Source organism: Lathyrus oleraceus, chromosome 5 (assembly GCF_024323335.1).
Source record: "Lathyrus oleraceus cultivar Zhongwan6 chromosome 5, CAAS_Psat_ZW6_1.0, whole genome shotgun sequence".
Lineage (NCBI taxonomy): Eukaryota > Viridiplantae > Streptophyta > Magnoliopsida > Fabales > Fabaceae > Lathyrus > Lathyrus oleraceus.
Genome location: NC_066583.1, coordinates 505,943,542 through 505,964,341, shown reverse-complemented (window position 1 = coordinate 505,964,341; position 20,800 = coordinate 505,943,542). Strand labels below are relative to the sequence as shown.

The window sequence follows — 20,800 nt, the reverse complement described above, 5'->3', positions numbered from 1 at the left end:
AATTAAATTTTTTCTACGTGCCTCAAGTCCGATGTTCTATTTGTACATCCATTGCATATTTTTAAAGGTAGTACATTTTTTGTATCATGCTTCACAATGATCTTTGATTATTTAATTTACAACTCAACATATTTTCAAAAGTCATTAATTTTCCCTAGTTTAGACATCAAAATGTTTATAATTTTCAAAGGTTCTTTATTTTAATGTTTCGATACTTATTATTAAAAAAATGACATTTTAAAAATGAGACTTAAGAAAGAAGAGACAAAATGTGATTTTTGAGAATAAAAATACACAAAATGTCAGCACACGAAGGTGTGATTCCACGTATAAGGAATTCATTGATACAACAAAGTTTAAACATAAGATAAATCTTCATGAAAAAATGGAAATGTAGAAATTTTAAACTCTCATTTAGAGTCCAACAAATATTATTCACCCATATAGCTTTAAATCTACAATATTTTGCATCCAATAATAATGGCTAGCTCATTCTTCAAATCTCCATCTTCAAATTTTGAGCAATCTTACATAACTTTTTTATTGATCGTCCTTTCAAGTTTTCATTCCATCAGGATGTCCTAATTTTTTCCTAGGTCTCCTTTAAAAGTTTTCAATTTAGAGGACTCTATTTAAAATCCATAATTTTTTCCTTGATTGCCCATTCAAGTTTTAAATCTATCGAGATGCCGTAATTTTTGCTTAAGTCTCCTTTTTCATATTTTCAACTTAACGAACCTTTATTTTAAGCATCATAATTTTGTAATACATGAGAGTATAGCCATTCTCCAATGTTTTTGTTTCACAAAACAATATCTTGAAAATATTTTTTAGATTATAATCGTTTGTTTGATTATTGCAACACAAAGAAATTTGTGAATGGTAAAAAACTAAAAAAAGGAAACAATGCATGTTACATTTTTTTTTCCATTCATCATTTATTTGCAATAGAATTAATCTATTACCTCGGTGGATTAAAACATCAAGGAGGAAAAGTCCCTATTTTATTTTATTTTTTATTTAAAAAAGAATAAACCTTTACCTCTATTTTTGTCAAAATCGAAGGGTAAAATAAGCGAGTTTATGGATTTTTCTTTTCGTCCATAAACAAATTTTTGCCTTCTATTTATTGAGTATCAACGCTCAAGACACTGTCAACACATGAATCCACAAGAAACGTTAGTGATCTATGTGAAACCGTCATGACAGTCATTCAGAACGCTAACGCCATACTATATATCTTAATCACAGACGTTCTGAATATCAAATATTGATAATGAAAATATTAGGATTGAAAAAAAGTAAAACTTAAAGGAAAGTGAAAACAATCTTTGTAATGGGTTGCATGAGAAAAAAATAGTATTGATTGAAGGTTTGTGTTATTTACATAATCTCTTGTCTTTATACATGATAAATTAGTTTTCTTATCTAATCTTTGTTAATGTTATATATCACAATAAACTGAATTATAAACCATTGAGAATAATATCCTACAATATACAAATATGCAACAACTTCGAGCATTTAATTTTCACCAAGATTCACAAGAATAATGATGAAGATTTTTACGATTCTTCTTTAAAATTGTACTCGTAGGTTTAAACAAAAATAATGTCAAATTATGAAAAGTTGTATTTCAATGAGAATTTAATATATATGAGTATTTGTATAATAAAATATCTATGCACACACATTTCACCCTAGTTATTTGTATAACAGATAGGTAAAGTTGTGTATTTTTATATAAAATACAAAGTTGCAGTTGTTGGGGTTCGAACTCATATGCAGTACACGTTATCCCTCAGTTTTATAAAAATGAGTGTTAAAGTGGAGACTTTTATGATGCCATTCGTTGTCTCGCTGTTGAAACCGAAGTAAAATTCGTTTTTCAACCGAGGTAAAATGTGTTTTTTGTAGTAGAAAAAAAATGATAGTTAGATTTCACCTCGAAAATATAATGACACTTGATTACACTCGAGAACCTAGAAGAGAGTGTCACACTCTAACTTACGAACCTAGAGCCACGTATGAAGAGAAACATACGAAACGTCTCAATGACGAGACTAGCATTTAATGCAACTGCCACCCCCAAAATCTCTTCCACTTCTCAATACAAGATCGCGACTAAGGAGATCCATCCTAGTTCCTTGAAAATCTTCTCGTACATTTTGTCACGACAAACCTTAGGCATGTTCTGCGATGACCCCTAACCTAATCTTGCGCAAGCCCAATTGTCACATGTGGTATATAAACCACCCACTACAATAGTTTTGGGTTTATGTCACACCGTAAAAGTGTGGTCATAACAAAAATAACTATGGCCAAAGGTTTTGGGAACGATTTGTCCATAATTTATGAAGTGTGGTCTAGGTGGTCGTTGTCTATTTCTAGTAACCATAATTTTTACTTTAACTACATGATTCTATTCAAAATTCACTCTATCCTTCTTCATTCTCACTGACTTCCGAGTTTGAATGTTAAATTTGTAGGTCCATCTCGTTCAACCGCATCGTAACAACATGTAACACCACATCAAAAATCTACATCAACAATTTTGATTCCCTTATGGAACAATTTTCAATTTTAAGTTTCATACATAAATTAAAAATTAATAAATAAAAAAAAATACTTGTTATGTTGTTTTAACTATTTCTCTTTTTACCATAAATATTTGAAAGTAATAACGACAAAATTATAATTAATATTGTTGCATTCAACTTAAAAATTGACACAAACACATAACCATTCTAAAAAAACTAACAAGTTTCATTTTGTTAGCTGGTATTTAGCACAGTTTATTTTTCCCTTGTATAAGTTAGAACAGAATTTAACTGCTCATCCTTAAAATAACTATTTTATTTTGTCTGTATAAATATACATGTAAATATATATGCATCCAATTCATTTACAATTAAACTCTCAACATGGCTATGGAAGAAAACAAACGTGATGTCAAAGACCAACCTACCAAACCCAAAAGAGGAGGATGGCATGCTGCCATCTTCATCATAGGTGAGTAACTCTAAAATATCCTTCTTATTTTTTTGTGCTTATTTTTAGTTTATTTTATTTATTTTGAGATAAGCTCTCAAATTTTTGAATGAAACAATTTTAGCATATTTTATTTATTTGTAAGATGAATTCTGAATTATTAGGAATTTTTATTTTGTAGTTATGGAAGCTGCAGAACAATTTGCAAACATTGGATTGAGTACTAATTTGATCTTATATTTAAACAAAGCACTTAATGAGCCATTAACTGAAGCTGCTAAGAACAGAAACACTTGGGTTGGTGTTTCTTCAATCTTTCCTTTGCTTGGTGGATTCATTGCTGATTCATATCTTGGTAGATTCAACACAATTTTCATTGCATCTCTCATCTATCTTTTGGTAATTTTATTTCATTCTTGCTTCTTTCTCTTATACTTTTATTCTCCAAAATTATTTTATAATCAAAACTTAAAAATTATGAGTTATTACTCTTATATATTTTAATATGATATTTATTTATAGACGACGAGACTTAATCATTCATATTTATATTTATGTCATCTAATAAATACTGCATATGTAGGGCATGATTATCTTGACAATATCTGTCTCTATACTAAAAAATAAGAAGTTGTTCTTTGTCGCGCTTTACATATTGTCTGTCGGTGACGGCGGACACAAACCATGCGTACAAACGTTTGCCGCCGACCAATTTGCCGAAGACACCGAGGAGGAGAAAGACGCCAAAAGATCATTCTTCAACTGGTGGTACATGTCAATTGTCATTGGTTCGGTTTTTGCCGTGTTCGTGATCGGGTACCTAATGGTAAATTTTATGTTAATATTACTAAAAAAATTAATTTTCTTAATAGTCACTGTTGTTGTTATTATTAACAAAAATATATTTTTCTGATTTATTGAATAATTGATGTATCTAGTTCATAGACGAAATATATGAGTATTATTCGATGAACATTACATTTCTTTTTAACATTACATCATATGCCAAAAAAATACAGGAAAATGTAAGTTGGACTGTTGGGCTTGTAGTGTTGGCATCAATGTTGGCTGTAGCATTGTCAATTTTCTTGCTGGGAATGAAAAGGTATACGAAGGAACGCCCAACGGGAAGCCCGATCACTAGTATTGCCCGAGTTTTTGTTGCTGCATCTCGTAAGTGGCGTGTGAAAAACACACCCGGTCGAGATAATTATTGCTACGGTGATGATCATGATAGCTTACATACTTCACAATCTTCGACCGCAATACAAACTTTGGCTCACACCGATCAATTCAAGTATGTAACTTTATCTTTCACTCCTTTTTGTTTATTATTATAACGAATTAAGCAAAACTCGAAAATATTTCTATAGGTTTCTGGACAAAGCAATGATCATTGATGAACAAGATACATCAAGAAAGGATATAAATCCGTGGAGACTATGCTCAATGACTCAAGTCGAAGAAGTAAAGCTTGTGATTCGTCTCATTCCTATATGGCTAACTTGCTTAATGTTTACGGTTGTTCAAAGTCAGTTAGGAACATTTTTCGTCAAACAAACTAGCACATTAGACCGATCAACGGTACAACATTTCTTAATTCCTCCATCAGCACTTCAAGGCTTAGTTGGAATTGTGATCTTGTTTGCAGTGCCAATCTATGACAAAGTTTTCGTCCCGTTCGCAAGAAAAATTACGGGACATCATTCTGGTATAACTGTTTTGCAAAGGATCGGAGTTGGTCTTTTTTTGTCCGTATTTACTATGATTATTGCAGCTCTTGTTGAAACTAAAAGGGTTGATATTGCTAAGAATCATAATCTCTTAGACAATACTCATGGCAAAGAAATTACTATACCAATGAGTATTTGGTGGATGTTGCCTCAATATGCTATTTGCGGAGTTTCAGATGCATTTACGATTGTTGGATTACAAGAATTGTTCTATGATCAAATGCCGGATACAATGAGAAGTTTGGGAGCTGCAGCATATCTAAGTATAGTTGGAGTTGGAAGTTTTGTTAGCAATGGTATTATAAATCTTGTAGTGATAGTTACTTCAAAGAGTGGTGAAAAATGGTTGGGAAGTGATTTGAATAGGGCACATCTTAATTACTTTTATGGGGTATTGGCTATGTTAAGTGCTCTTAATCTTTGTGTTTATGTGTGGATAGCCAAAGGTTTTGTGTACAAAAAGAAACATGTGGTTGAAACAATTACGGTGTAGGTGTAATAGTGTACTTTAACACCTAACTCGCTTGATCGAGCTAAAGTACGGTGTAGGTGTAGTAGTGTAATTTAACACCTAGCTCGCTTGGTCGAGCCAAGGGAACGAAGGGGTTAAAAGATTTATTAGTCTAGGATTCGAATTCTAACAAATGGGAAAATATTAACACAATAATTGTCTATAGAAAAACATCTAGAAAAAGATGTTTCATATTTGTAATTGTAACTTGTAAATAATATTAATTCTAGCAAAATAAAATAAAATTACTACAAGCTGGTAACATCTCTGATTTAAAGATTATTTTTTTAAGGAATAAATTTCATTCTATAATGATAAACTAAAGTTTTTAAATATGAAAAAAAAACACACAAAGTACAAGTTTGAAGAAAGTGCTAAGTTGGAAGGAAGACTCACATATCCTTAAGTTTTCTTTTAAGACCTTTTTAAGATAAAAAAATCTTTGACCAATGCAACGAACTACAATAAATTTGAGATTAGCTACGAAAGTTTTAGCAGCTAAACTTTATCAAACGCAATTAGTTTGAAATTTGTTGTAGATTAACTACGACAAATGTCGTAGCATATATTGGGTGGTTAATTATCTAGAACAAATTTTCCTAGCAAACTTCCGACTAATATTAAAATATCCCTAGCTAAACGACTGCTAAAGGGTAGCAAAATGTCGGTCCTGAGTTTATGTGTTCTAGTATATCTCAAGCTAAAGTTTTAAAATATTTTTTAACGACATTTTCATATTATAGCATATATTTCATTAAAAATAATATTCATATTTATATATCTTCATCGCGAATGACAAATCCACTAATCATTAAAATAGCCAAAATTATACATATACTTCATTGACAAAACCAAAATAGAGCAAAGTCACATTCTACTTTGTTTCAACTTCATAAATCACAACTCATATTTCTTCACAAATTCAGTTTCAAAAATAGATTAGAATTACTCACATTTGATTAAGTCACTATACACTTACAACTACTTAAATTTTAAGCAGACACTACCATGGTTTTAAATTGCGGTCGCGGATGCGGTTGCATGTGTTGCGATTGCGGCCATTGTGACGTGAATTTTTATTGAAAGATATTTAAAATATACCATTGAAAAGCTCTTGATATTAATCTTTTACATTACAAATGAGATGTAAATTGAAGTTTTGGATTCTCAAACTTTGAGTTAGGATGAAAACATGTGAAGAAACATTGGTGAAGTTGTTCGATACGAATTCTAATGTGGTTGAACGCGTGATTTCAAATCACACCGCAATTGCGGCCTGATGCGGAGACTACCGCATCAACAATGTTGCGGTCGCAATTGCGGTTGCAGACCGCAATTTAAAACCATGGACACTACAACATTATTAATGGAAACAACTAGTATAAAAATTAGTCCGTTCATGGTCGGACGGCTGGACCAAAAGTATTCGTCTGATGGCTTCACTCGTTCAGTTGGACCTTCCTTTGCTACTAACTTCTGGTCTAAACACCGATTTGAACCAGTCAGTCTGACTGATTCAACCATTATACTCTGGATGAACCGTTCAACTGAAAAAAGGAACGAAATAATAACCAAATCATATCATAAAACCATGTTCAGAAATTACAATATGTAATGATGAGAGAAAGTAGGGGTGACTGTGAATGGTCAAGAGCAAAAACTTAGCTAAACTGAATATAGAACACGTTAAAAAAGGTAGTGAACTGTGAAAGTAGAAAATAATCTAGTACAATTGAAATTAGACCTAACTTTGATATGTTGCGGTGACTTCCAGAAGAGGAGCTTCTCTACATCAGAACTCCTCTAATCCTGCGGATACAAATAGGAAAATTGTGAATTGAGATTCATAAACAAGGTTGAAATTTGACCTAACTTTAATTTTAAAGACTAATTTTGACATTCTATAATATAAATACACATTATTGAAGAACAAAACATAGTCGAAATCACAATTTTTTTAAAAAGTTGTATTTCAAAAATGATTTTTATGAAAAACTATTTGAAATAGTTTCAAAATTAAATGATTGTTTTTGAAATTTTGATATCCAATTTTTTTTTAATAAAATGATGAAATATTTAAAATAATATTTTAAAAATAAATATTCAAACCAAATTTTCGTTTGAAACTTTTATAAAAAGTTTCTTTATAAATTTTTTATATAAAATTATATTATACTATAAAAAGCATTTTTAAAAACACATCAAAACAAACGGGCCCATAGTATTTTCTTGTAGTGACGTAGGGATGATATTAAGTTTAAATGAGTAGAAAAAAATAGTGTATTAGAGTCTAATCTTAAATATTATTGGGTCTCTTTAAAACCCTAAATATAGAAAAATGGGTTTTATCTAGTTTTCTTACCTATTATTAGTATGATCTAAAAAAAGTCTCCTTAAGGGCTCAAATTATCGGATGATATGCATAGTCCATAGAAACTGTTTTGATGGTCATTTCAGAAGAAATTGCTTGGTGCGAAGTTGGTTCATCATAGTTGTGACTAGATAATTTCCCTTGTTGCAACTTTTTCTAAGACACTTTTTATTTATGGGAGAAACATAGTGATTGTGAGGTAAGACTTCAAATCATGGGATATATTGTATTTGTTTTCATAATATTTGCAAGTATGAAAAGAGTTTTAAAAAAGAAAACTCGTGCCTAGTGTATGAAGTTAGTTTTATTTCAATCAATTTTTCTTTTTTGTGTTCTTGTAGTTATTGATTCTCCTACATATTCTCTTGGTATATTATACTCTTATTGAGTCAATGTGACTCCCCGTTTATGATTTTAATTTTTGGGCATTAGTCTTTTCATCTTTTTGATTTATCTCACACCACTATGAAAATTCAGATTGTCCTTAGCATCCATAGATGTCTTTCTGGACTCACTTACTTTATCTGATTTTTAAACCAAATTGAAGAGACACCATTTTTACGTTAAAATTTAATCAGGAGATGTATCTCAGTATATATAAAAAGTGTGTTCGAAAATGCATTTCTGTAAACATCATTTATTCAAGCATGTGTGGATGGTTCGGAGATGCATCTCCGGATACTTTCTTTCATATTCAGTGTCAGACTTTCCCTCTTCCTCCTTCATTTTCTCAAGAGTTCAAAAAATACTTGACATCTCCCTCTCTCTCTCTGCCATTGAAGCATCTCATCCTTTCATTAAAGCATCAATGAGGCTCTTTCTCCTCCTTTTCAGCATCTCATAACATCCAAATTGCTCCTCTCATCAATCAATTTCATTTGGTAAGTTTTTCAAATTTTGTTTTCTTTTTATATTTGATTTGTAGTTAGTGTTTTATGATACATTAGTTATTTTAGGTACATTAGGTAATAGTGCAAATGAAATTGATTGGCTAGAAAAACATGCATTGAGGTTTTTTGGAACTGTTAGGACATAAATGGCGTCTCTGCCATGACCGAGACAATCGCATTTGTGTGTAGAGATGCGTCTTCGAATTTACTCTGCATTTTTTTCGGAGAGGCATATTCGATTTTTACTCAAAAAAAATGGGTGATTTTGTGAATTTCTCCGAACATATTGTTTATATATGTCTTCTAACGCATGTGCAATGGCTAAAAATAACACACTGGTCGGATTAAACTCGTGTGTGCATCTCAAACCGCATTGGTACGACATGAGATGGCCACAACGAGGATCACGAGATCACGAGTTACGGATAACTCGTTTGACGGTGCATCTACTTCTCATAATTAAGTACACATACTACACATTCCCTTCCGTTTGTTTTCATACCGTTGACATCGTCACAAATGAACATTCATTGCATCTCTTTTGACTTTCAAGATAGTCTCAACATTCGCTCATCTCCGATTTCGACTACGTAGATGAATTAGAATGTATAAATATAACAAATAGTTTATTTCATGTATTAATTATACATGATTGATAGAATATTTAACATATACCTCTATATCACGTACGCACACACATAAGAAATTAATTATTGTCTCATCAATGATTTTGATGAGTTTGGAAACTTTCCATAAACATTAATGATAAGTTCATTAAAATTCCAAAAAAAAGGATTGATTATATTGCAATATTTGTTGCATCTTGAATTTATTTTTTTTAGATGTGAGAGAAGAAGTAAATAGAAAACTTGTTCTTGTCGTATCTTAAATTTTTTTGCTTAGATGTGAAAGCAAACATAGAGGTAGAAAGAAAGAAGACATTTTATCAATTGTTAATTCAATACATTTTTGACTTAACAAAACAATGTAATTAATTTATACTTATTTTATTTTTTATTTGTTAATCGGTTTGACTAAAACTTGCAATAAGATTCCATATTGTACGAAAGTTTTCAACTTTCTCATATTACTTATCACCCCTTTTGACTATAATGCATCGATCTAGAAGGTTTTTGCTTCACTACCTACTTTGTCAAATCACTCTTTATCTCAACAAACACCCACTTTAACTAAATAGTCCTTTTCCATCTCTCTTTTCTAGCTCCTCTTTATGTTCTTCTTCTTGTTTTCTTCTCTTTCTCTTCCACTTTTCATTTTTAATTCATAAGGGAACTATATTTTTCAAGATATAAGTGAATAGCTTTAATTTTTTTTTAGAATTAAGTAAATAGCTTCCATTGATGATTTCTAGTATTTGATAATTTTTACCATAAAATTATTATTAATATTTCTAAATGACAAGCCATCTCAATAAATTTTAAATAAAACAAATTAATTTATAAATGTTTTTAAAAAGATTTAAATAATCTCTTCATCTCTTAAGTTTGCGTATTTTTATTTTAATATGTAATATATTTATTTTTTGAAATAATTTATGAATGTTACGTATTTTTTTGTTTTAATCTTTGAAAATAAAATATACAGAAAAATCTGCAGGATTTTCTTTCGAATTTTTGTATATATTTTCTTTCGAATTTTTCTGCAGACTTAAAATCTCAAAATTTCATGCGAATTTACCTTCGAATATTTCTATGGTTTTTTTATTATAGAAATTTTTGAAAATTTCTACGATTTTTTTATTATAGAAATTAAACCAAAATAATTAAAAAAATAATTTAGGAATAAAAAACAAAAACATGTTAATTTATAAAGAAGAAGGGACTATTTAAATCTTTAAAAAATAAGGAATCTAAAGAAAACAAAACAGATATATAAATATATGCTTGCTATTGACAATTAAAACGTTGATTCAAATATACACAAAATAAAATAGGCGATCTTTAGATTAATTAACTTTATCAATAATTTATCATATTCATAAGTCCAAAACAAATCAACATATAATTATTTCTGCATCTCTAGAACAAGCCTTTCTTTTCTTATTTTCTCTGCACCAATTAACCACTTTGCTTCTTTATTTCTTTGTTCTCCCCTTTCTTTGCTTGGCATAAATAGTTGTAGGCAGCTCTATCATCATCCATGATTAAAATTGTGGCCATGTGGTGCATCTTCGCTAACATTAAGGAAACGTCCATCTAAGAATAAAAAAGAAAAATCCAACAATATAGAAGAGTAATTAGAAATACACAACTTTATAAACAAAAATACATACAATTTTAAGAAACCAATTGAACAATGAAGGGTTCAATTTCTTTTTTGATACATCAGAAAAATAATCACACTTTCAATATTTAATCACTACTTATAGGAATGCAAGATCACTTACTCGTTTTGCTATTAGAGAGGTGTGCCCTTACTATTGCTAATTTTATTGAAAAAAGAAGAACAAATAGCAAAGTTGGATTCAAGATAAGCTTCTTAAGAGAAGCCATCATTAAGCAAATTTTTTAGAAACTAGAGCATATACAATACATGTATAAGTAGTGAAGTATTCTATGGTTGGATAGAAATATATATAGACCTAGAGAGAGTGAGACTAGAGAGAGAGAGAAGGAAATGTCCCTCAAATTTTATTTTATTTTCAAATCCCTCAAATAAAAATGAAACTCTAAAAAATACATATAACTTTCGTCGGTCTTACAATTTCCCTATAAACTTTTGAAGTTCAAAGCTACATGATCTCATGTTTATTATTTTATTTTTTGTGTAGGTATTTCTTAGTACACATTTGTCAAAGGAAATTTCCTTCGGTACATCATATTAGTTGTCGATTGACTACTTCAAGTTTAGAGATTTAATTTGAGAAGTACATGAGCGAGCAAAAAGAAAAAAAACATTGATCACTCATATGCATCGTTGACTTGTCTGACTTACTTATATAATTTTGGTTATAAATTTATTTTAATGACAAAATAATATATTAATAAAAATTTAAAAATCAACAAAATACAAAAAAAAAAAGAGAAGAAGTAACAGTTAGGAAAGGGAGTTCTATACATATCACCTCAAGGAAAAGTAAAATATATAAAAAAATAAAAAAATAAAAAGAAATAAAAATAGAAAAGCATAAGAACTAAGAATTCAGAAGGAACTCAAACCTCTAGAAATCCCACTCATAGAGTTCATGATAGATCTAAAATTGTCAAAACCACCATCAACATATTAGACAAAAACAAGAGAAAATAAAAAACCACAAAACACTACCAACCTCATAATCAAGATACCATTATTACGAACCGTCCAAATAGATCATGCAATAAGATGTCAAATCATAGCAAATCATCCATAGACTTAACCTACCACCTAAAGATAGTAAATACTCAAACAAAAGTCCATGGTCACTAGGAATAGTCATTTGTCAAACTAACCATTAAAAGATCATATACCAAATTGACAAAGCTAACTCACAAGTGACAAAGACATGGGAAACCGATTCAATTAAACCCTCACACAAGGACACGATATCCCATTAGAATCAACAATCACCCCTCATTTGAAAAGTTTTTCATAAAAGGGAGTCTATCTTGCAGAGGGTGCCAAGAATAGACCACCATCTTATAATGGGTCAAACTAACCCTAATTAAGGGGGTGGTCAAATTCTTAACCAGATCATTGAACTAAGAAGGGATAAAGAGGTCCAACTGAATATGGTAAGCAGAGTCAATAGAGAATATATCATCTCATGTATGATTCCACGTCCACTTCCACTTATCTATATCATGTGTGTGTGTGTGAGAGAGAGTATAACAATGAAGCATATAGAGAAGGTTATCAACAACAAGTAACTCACACAGAAAAAGGCAATCCTCCATCTAAGATCCCATAAAAGAGTCCAATTTTCCATCCAGTTAGTCTCTCCCACCAACATATCTTGTTGGATAAAAATTAAATAAGACCAGGGAACTTATTCTGAAGGGAAATGGGTCATACCCAATAATACTTCCAATTATATTTCTAGAGGTCTGGTCCTATTTTCCAAAGAATACCATCAACAAACCAATTACATGGATCATTTTTTTTGGACCCAAGAAGAGATACATCTTTCCACCAAAAAGATGCATATCAGAATCCCGAGCCCCCTTCCTCGAAGAAAGGAAATAAATGAAGCATCATATCTAGTTACAAGAGTTTCACACCAAAGACGTGGACCGCCTATAACCAATCTCCATCCCAATTTTGTAAAAATGGCTAGGTTTACCTGTTGGATGACCCTAACTCCTAATCACCATTTGTTCTTAGGTTTAAATTTTTTTCTCACTTTACCCAAGAGATCTGAGAATTACCCTTCACACCTATCTAGAGGAAACTTTTCTGAATCTTAACTAATTTCTTTCAAACCTTCACATGCATCTAAAAAAAATACAAAAAGAATATTGTGATATCATAAAGCTCTAAATTAAGAAAATCCACTTCACCCCTAAACTAATATATTTGTGCTTCATAGAATTAAGCCTCTTGATCATGAAACTCACTAAAGGGTTTCAAATAGATTCCAACCTTAGGTTAGCCCCCACCGACATACCTAAGTACTTAAACGAGAGGGTTTCATCATACATTGGAGGAAACCAACCTTTGAAGCAAAAAATACATGGTTTATATTAACACTACAAGACTTCTTTTGAAGAAATTAATCCGAAAACCTGATGCCAACTCAAACCCCCTTAGGATCGCCTTAATAACCCACAAGTTCACAATAGTAGAAACGACCAATAAGAGGGTATCATCTACATATTGAAGGCAAGAAACCACTTAATCATATTTTCTTACCTTAATTCTAAAGTAAAGACTAAGCTTAACAAGTCTATACACTAAACCGTTAAGCCCCTCAGTCACAAGGAAAAAAAGGATAGGAGTTAGGGGGGGCCCTTGCTTCAAACTCCTTTGGATGTTGATCTCTTTAGTTTAACACCCATTAACTAACACCACAAAATTATCGAAAAATACACAATCTCTTGGTTGCAAGACTTGTCTATATAATTTTGGTTACAAGGTTTGTTTAATAGAAAAAAATTTACATGACTAACATTAAAATAAATTTTATTTAGAGCAAGGCATTCTGCTTGATTAAGCTATATATTTTTAATTTATTTTTATTTTCTTAAATAAATATCTTATTTTCCTTTAGAATCCAAAAAGTTGATGTAATTAAAGAATTATAATTCAAACTTTAGAGTTAATAATAACACATAAATAGAGTTTTTGTTGAAAAATTCTTTATTAAAATAACTAAAATATATAAGTAGTACTATTTTAAAAATAATGTTAACATTATTGAAAAATGATATATATATATATATATATATATATATATATATATATATATATATATATATATATATATATATATATATATATATATATATATATATATATATATATATATATATATATATATATATATATATATATATATATATATATATATATATATATATATATTAAATTATAAAATATTAATAAAGTGTATTCCCAAGGTACATGTAGAGGTGGGAGTCATTTTGGCTTATACTAAAATTAGTTGTTCGCTATCAAAGAGTTAGTTGTTCAGCTTGCATATCATACATAGACCTATATGTCTGGGAATTAGCCGCAAAGAGAACTTGCTCTGCCATCAGACCCTACAATAGGTGGTTTTCCATAATTTTGGACATACTTTTAGTTCCCATTCAACTGAAAACTTTGAAGTCGTTAAGAAAGTATTCATGAAAGGGGAGTTAGGATATGTGTATTTCTGAACATTGAACTGTTCACTTTTAGTTCCCATTCGACTGAAAACTTGGAAGTCTTTGGGCGCCTCAACCTATATGGAACACCCTGGATGGTGCTCACATGCATCCTCCCATTCCTCATATTCGAGGTTGACAGTGACCTTGTCCTTTTGATTTGGAGTCGAAGAAGAACTCCCCTCAACCCCTCAGGCTTCATTATTTTGAGGGGGCGGGTGTCAACAATGGCATTTCATTCAGCATCACTTTTGATGCCTTTAGTGATGAGGCCTCCAGAATGAGTTTTTGGACTATCAATCCATTTTTTTATTACACCCGACTTTCTTCTTGGCCAAGCGAGCTTTTCTCTCAACATCTAAAAATAATGACATATTTTCTACAAAAAAAATAAGAAAATAAAGTAAGTAATGGGGTAAGTAAAAGAACCTTAAACTAGAAACAACTACAATAGTAAACTTACGCAAATACTTATAATGTTTTATCATCCCCTCAGTTGATCAACACCATTTTCTAGGAGCTCATGATTGAGAACTCGTCTGGGAAGTTAGCTATTTTCCTTTATGTGATGGTGGGGTAATCATAATTAATATGCGACATCCTTTATAGTTGTAACCATGGAGGCACCATCTTCCCACCTTACTATCACAAACCTATCCTTCCAGTTTTAGTATTGGTTGGAGTGAGACTTAAATAAGTTCATTCTCGCCAGTGTGCCCAGGTCATCCAACCTTCTCTCAACTCGGTGTTGGTGCCATAAAAGGAGAAGATAATATCTATAGTAGGGTTGGCATCCAAGTGCTGACATATGATCTAAAAGTCCCTAATAAAGACACATCCATTTGGAAAAATTTGAGAGAGAATGACATTTCTAGTCGTAAGAATATCTTATTCAAATAAGGTAAAGGGAACTAAGATTTGTGGGTCTTGGACAACTGGAATATACAAGTAGAAGAAGGGGTTGGGCGATTCAGGTGGACGGTCATATTGGTTTATGTCGTATCCCAAATTTTGTACACCATTCATATGCTTTCTAGTGCCACTTTATTTCGAATAAATGAAATTACACAATTGGTAGAAGAACATGTGTAAGGAGTTATAAGGAGGGAAGATCTTAAGTTCAAATCTCACTTTCCTCACTTTTAGAGTTTTCTATTTGTTTTATGTTTTTTTACCTTCATTTACATTATTTTATAATTTAAAATTACATGTTTTTTATTTTTATTTTTTATTTTTGTATTTTTTCTTAATTTATTTTTAATAATTATGATATTATTGATTTTTCATGTATTTTAGTCTAAAAATCAAGGAATATCAATATAAAAAAATGAGTCTTTCTATTATTCCCTTATTTTACATTTTTTTTATCAACATTTACTTTTTATTCAATTCATTCACAAAGTCATGAATTCATCCAAATTCATTGGCTTAGTCTTTAAGAAATAGATAAAATCAGATCAAATAAAATTATTCCAAAAATATTTAAATCTCATTCAATTTTTGGCCTAATTCTTATCTATAAATAACACAAGTTTTTTATACTTTTTGACATCCACAATTCACAAATTCACTCCCTAAAAGTTGTTGCTCCTCACACTAAAGAACAACAACAACTAAACCCTAGGCCTACATTCCATCAGTAAGACCTCGCAGCCAAGAACAAGCAAAAGAAGAAGAGTTAAGAGAAAATCAAGAGCAAAGAGCGTGAAGAAGAATGAGATATCAAAAAAGCAAGAACTTTTGCCTCTTTGCTTACCGGGGACTAGGGATGGCAAAATGGGCCGTTCTCCTAGCCCCGCCCCGTTCCGCCTTAAGCCCGCCAAAAAAATGGGCGGGGCGTGCAAGCCCGCCAAGTGAAATTGAGCTAAAAAATCTTGCTTTCCCCGCCCAGGTGGCGGGTTGGCGGGATGCTGGCTTGCCCGCCTATTTTTTATATATTTATTTTTCATTTTTTTAATTGATTAATATGCTTAATTTTACATTTATATTAGATTTTTCACTTATTTTTTAGAATAATTTTTTATAAAGCTCTTTTTTAACAAATTTTACTTTAAAAAATATTGCATATATTCACAAATAAATGTATAAAATAAAATTATCAACAAGTATTCCAAAACTATAGTTCAAGTATTATATTTAAACTAAAGAAAATAAATATTTTGAGTGCTTGATAATTAGATTGGGGGTATGGCAGGGGTTAACCCACCCATTTATTTGGAGGACTTAAGGCGGGGTGAGCCTAAAGCGGGGCGGGCAAAGCGGGTAGGTGGACACAAAATCCCAATCCAACCCGTCATTTTTTGGCGGGTGTGCAGGTCAGTCCGGCAGGTCACGACCCATTTTGCCACCCCTATCGGGGACAACCTCTTCCCCATAGTTTTGTTTTCTTTTACTATCATATCTATAGTGTGTATGTGATTCTTTGTTGTTGTATGAGTTGCTCGTATTGTTTGTTGATGTTTGATATTTAAAATGGATTTCAGAGTATTTTTACTTTGTTAGGCAGTCAATACTTTAATTCATATTTTTTATATTTTTTAAATTCAAACCATTCATTTTTTCCTTTTTAAATTTACATAATCTTTTGTAATTATAAATAAATAAATAGTGAGGTTTTATTATTATCATTATTTCATTAAAAAAAGTAAATAAAAAAATAAGGAATAAAAAAAAAGAATCGAAAATATCTTTCAATTCATTTAATTAGCAAAACCAAAAAAATCAAAACAAATATACAAAAATATTTATTTAATAAGAATACCTACTTGACACAAAATGCACCCCCTACTTATTTAATTAATTAATTTAACTCTTTTTTTATATTAAGTAATTTTATAATTAGTAATTTATCATTAGTATTTAATTAATAATTAATTAATTTAATTAAGTCAATTAATTTTAGTAGTCAAGGGTTTATTTAATTTAATTTTAAATTACAAAAATACAAAAAACATGTTTTAATAATTAGGGTTTATTAATATAATTTTACGGTTAATTTTAGGGCTAACTTTTGGGACATTACTAAGGATAATTAGGGTTTAATCGATATTGTAATAATTTTTCTGTCATTTATCTAATTATGTTTAAAATCTCAAAAAAATAAATCAGTTATGTATATATTTGTACATTCAATTTAATTTCTAAATTAAATTAATTATAACATTTTTGAAAACTAATCAATTAACCTAAAATCAATGCCTCACATTCAAAATTTAAGCCCTTGTGCATTGAGGCATTTTCAAAAATCAATTATTTCTCCGCCCCCGATGTGTTGAGAACTTTTACAATCTAAAAAACACAACAAATAAGCATTTTCTATAAGAATTATGGTGCTCTGATCCTTCACATAATGTGGAGGTACGTAAGCATAAAATTTTAACACTCTAGCGAGTACGATAATCAAAAACATTTTATGTTCCCTCCAATATTAATCAAACTATTTCCTTCTAAATAATAGAATTTTCTTAATAAATAAATAGATAAAAAAATATACGCAAACATTCCCTTAGAAAGACATACTAACCCTAAGATTATAGGAGAGTCCCATTGAGTAAAATGAATGTAAGGGGTGCCTAACACCTTCCCCTTGCTTAACTGACTCCCAAAACATAGTCTCTCCCTTTAACTATAGGTTTTATCATTATTTCTCTTTTCCTTAGGAACAAATAAAATATGGTGGCGACTCTGTAATTTTTCTAGTCGCGACAGTCTGTTCTGCTTCAAAATAGAACTTCTGAATGACGTCTCCCTCATCATCCATACAAGAGAGAATGGCGTTCTTCTAAAAAGAGGCCATTCTTGTTAGACTATGGCACGGATCTAGAAGGGGGGGGGGATTGAATAGATCCCAATTAAAAACTTGAGTCGGCGGTACCAATTTGAGAGAAAATTGGTTTTGAAAATTTGTTTTGAATGCGGAAGCGGCCGAGGAAAATTTTAGTCTAAAACGAACCGTTATTGGAAAACCGGATATGCGTTTAAGCTAATGGATTAGAGATAAAAGGAAATCCAAATCACTACACTATTTGCACACTCAATTGATATATTTCACTAACTAGCAAGCCTAGTTCCAATGATCCAAAATACCAAATTAAACTGAATGCAAACTTAAGACAACTTTGGCTTATGCAAATTCACAAATACTTGGTGTGCATACACTCCAAGAGATATTTGAGTTGAGTAAGTAATTCAAATTTATCTAGTACAATATACTATTGTACTTTGTATTCAAACAACAGTTTTAATCTCTTACTCAACTTATATCAACGTTTGGTTAAATTGCTTAAACTAAAATCACTTAATTTTTAAGCTGAAAATCACTTATGCAGAAAATTAAAGAAGACAGAGATTTGATGAGGCAGTTCCCCCGCCGTCCTCGCTTCGGGGTACGTCTGCCCTCAATTCTAAAATTAGAATTGAGATGATTAATTAGATATCACCTGTGAAATTTAATCGTTTATACAAGGATTACAAAGCATGTAAACAACAGAACTTCCAATGTGTTGAATGATGCTTCCTATCCTTGCTCCTTGATTCAAGATGAATCAAGACCTTCGATCGTTGATGCTAGACCTCCGATTCCAGCCCCTTTGTTGAAGAATCTTCCGTTCTTCAAACCCTCGGCCCGGCTGATCTCAAACACAACGAGTCGAACCCGAATCCTTCACTTCAATGTCACCGAATCCGCTACTAGACTGATGAAGACTTCCTCTTCTCAATCACCTTCGCTTGGCTGAATGTTGAAGAACGATTCGTCCAAAAACCTCCAAACACAAACCCGTATTGGAGGACAAAACCCTAACGGTTTTATTCAAGAAAGAACCTGCCACAAGCTTAAACCCGAACTGGATTCTTCGATCACAGCTTCGAACCTTATCACCTTTAATCGATCACGAACCTCATCAAAAGTAATTGTTTGCAGATGATGAGTTGTGAAACGTTGAAGATGAAGATGATGAGTCTTGGACACCTTTTTCACTCTTTCTTGTTTCCTTGAACACTTGAACTCAAATTAGCAAATGTTGGTTAATAAAAGTGTTTTGACTTCTATTTATAGTAACAGCTTACCAACCAAAAATAACAGCTTTTCAAACAGTGGAAAATACTCAGAAAACTGAGTTTACGCCCGAGCGGTCGACCATAGGTCGGCGTGCGCTGACCCGTGGGGAATGCGCTGACCCCTATGGTCGACTCGAAGGTTTTATCACTGACCCGTGGATAGCATCACTATGCCATGTGCCGACCTGTGGTCGACTCAAGGGATTTATGCGCTGACCCGTGAGCTATGCGCTGACCCTTATGGTCGACTCAAGCAATTATGCGCTGACCAATCTCCAGTTTGTCTGAGTTATGCGCTGACCCGTGGCTCATGCGCTGACCCTTGCGGTCGACTCAAAGCCTCCATGCGCTGACCTATGGTCGACTCAAAGCCCTGCAAATCTGCAAAAATTCAGATTTTTGCTTTTTATGGTTTTCATGCATTTTGTCATGACCACATCTTGTCCACATATGTTTTTAAGAATTATAATAGATTTAGATAATCATAGGAAAGGATACGATAGGTGATGTGTTGCATTTGTTTGTAGACGTGGAATCGACAATGTCTATTCATCTATGATGGTCATTTGTCATCATCGAAACTTGCGATCGTATGTTGTCTGACACTTTGCCCTTACATACTCCCCCTTTTTGATGATGACAACCTGTGCACAGCCAAAGAGACAAACAACATGCAGTATTTACACACATTGTGCACACTCCCCCTTTCTTTTGTAATCTAACGCTATCTGCAAAACCGATTGTTAATTGTGGTGAACATTTTGGCTGCTTGTACTCTTCTCCCCCTTTGACAACATCAAAAAGAGACAAGGAACAATTATTCAACATAACATAAAAATTTCACAGGAAATAACACACACAGATAATAATATCACACCAATATCATTACTGAGTGATAATCATTAATTAAAAGAACAATAATCATTAAAATAGATTGTGCACAAACAAGCATAACAGAGAAATGAATACAATCAAACAACAAGCAAAAATTTCGGTTTTACATTTTTCTGCACATACGTTGACAAGTTTGATGCATAGTTAGAATGCCATACGACCATAAACATCCAAAGAGAGATATCATATATATATGAACAACATCATTATGAGGTATAACTATTTTAATCATGAGACTTTGCAGAGAGAGAAAGAGAGGAACAGTATCACCTCAATGCCGGAGTGACTTAGTGAACGGTAGACTTGTGCTTACAACAACATAGATTTGTTAGAAGTACAAGATTAAAGTCTTATATGGAATAAGGTAAAACAACAGATTATAGTGCCCGTTCCGAAATATCGAGAATGCCAAGTTCTCGGCGGATATGAAAGAAAGGTCCAGTGGCTAGCGGCTTTGTGAAAATGTCCGCTAGTTGATTTTCAGTATTGACATGTTCAAACACAATGTCACCTTTCTCTACATGATCCCGAAGAAAGTGGTGTCGAAT

General features: G+C 31.6%; 1 protein-coding gene and 1 long non-coding RNA gene across 2 annotated transcripts; one reads left to right on the top strand and one right to left on the bottom strand.

Moving 5' to 3' along the window:
* The first annotated feature begins 2,924 nt into the window (after window positions 1-2,924).
* LOC127081652 (protein NRT1/ PTR FAMILY 5.4) lies at window positions 2,925-5,230 on the top strand. Its single transcript, XM_051021890.1, has 5 exons — window positions 2,925-3,012; window positions 3,173-3,390; window positions 3,575-3,817; window positions 4,011-4,288; window positions 4,365-5,230. The coding sequence occupies exons 1-5, from the start codon at window positions 2,925-2,927 to the stop codon at window positions 5,215-5,217; spliced, it is 1,680 nt and encodes a 559-aa protein (XP_050877847.1). The 3' UTR covers window positions 5,218-5,230.
* A 5,203-nt stretch (window positions 5,231-10,433) lies between these two features.
* Window positions 10,434-11,219, bottom strand: LOC127082894 (uncharacterized). The gene is made up of 2 exons (XR_007788249.1): window positions 10,904-11,219; window positions 10,434-10,712 (listed from the first exon to the last, which is right to left on the bottom strand). It is a non-coding gene; the product is annotated as an uncharacterized LOC127082894 (long non-coding RNA).
* Between the last annotated feature and the right edge of the window lie 9,581 nt (window positions 11,220-20,800).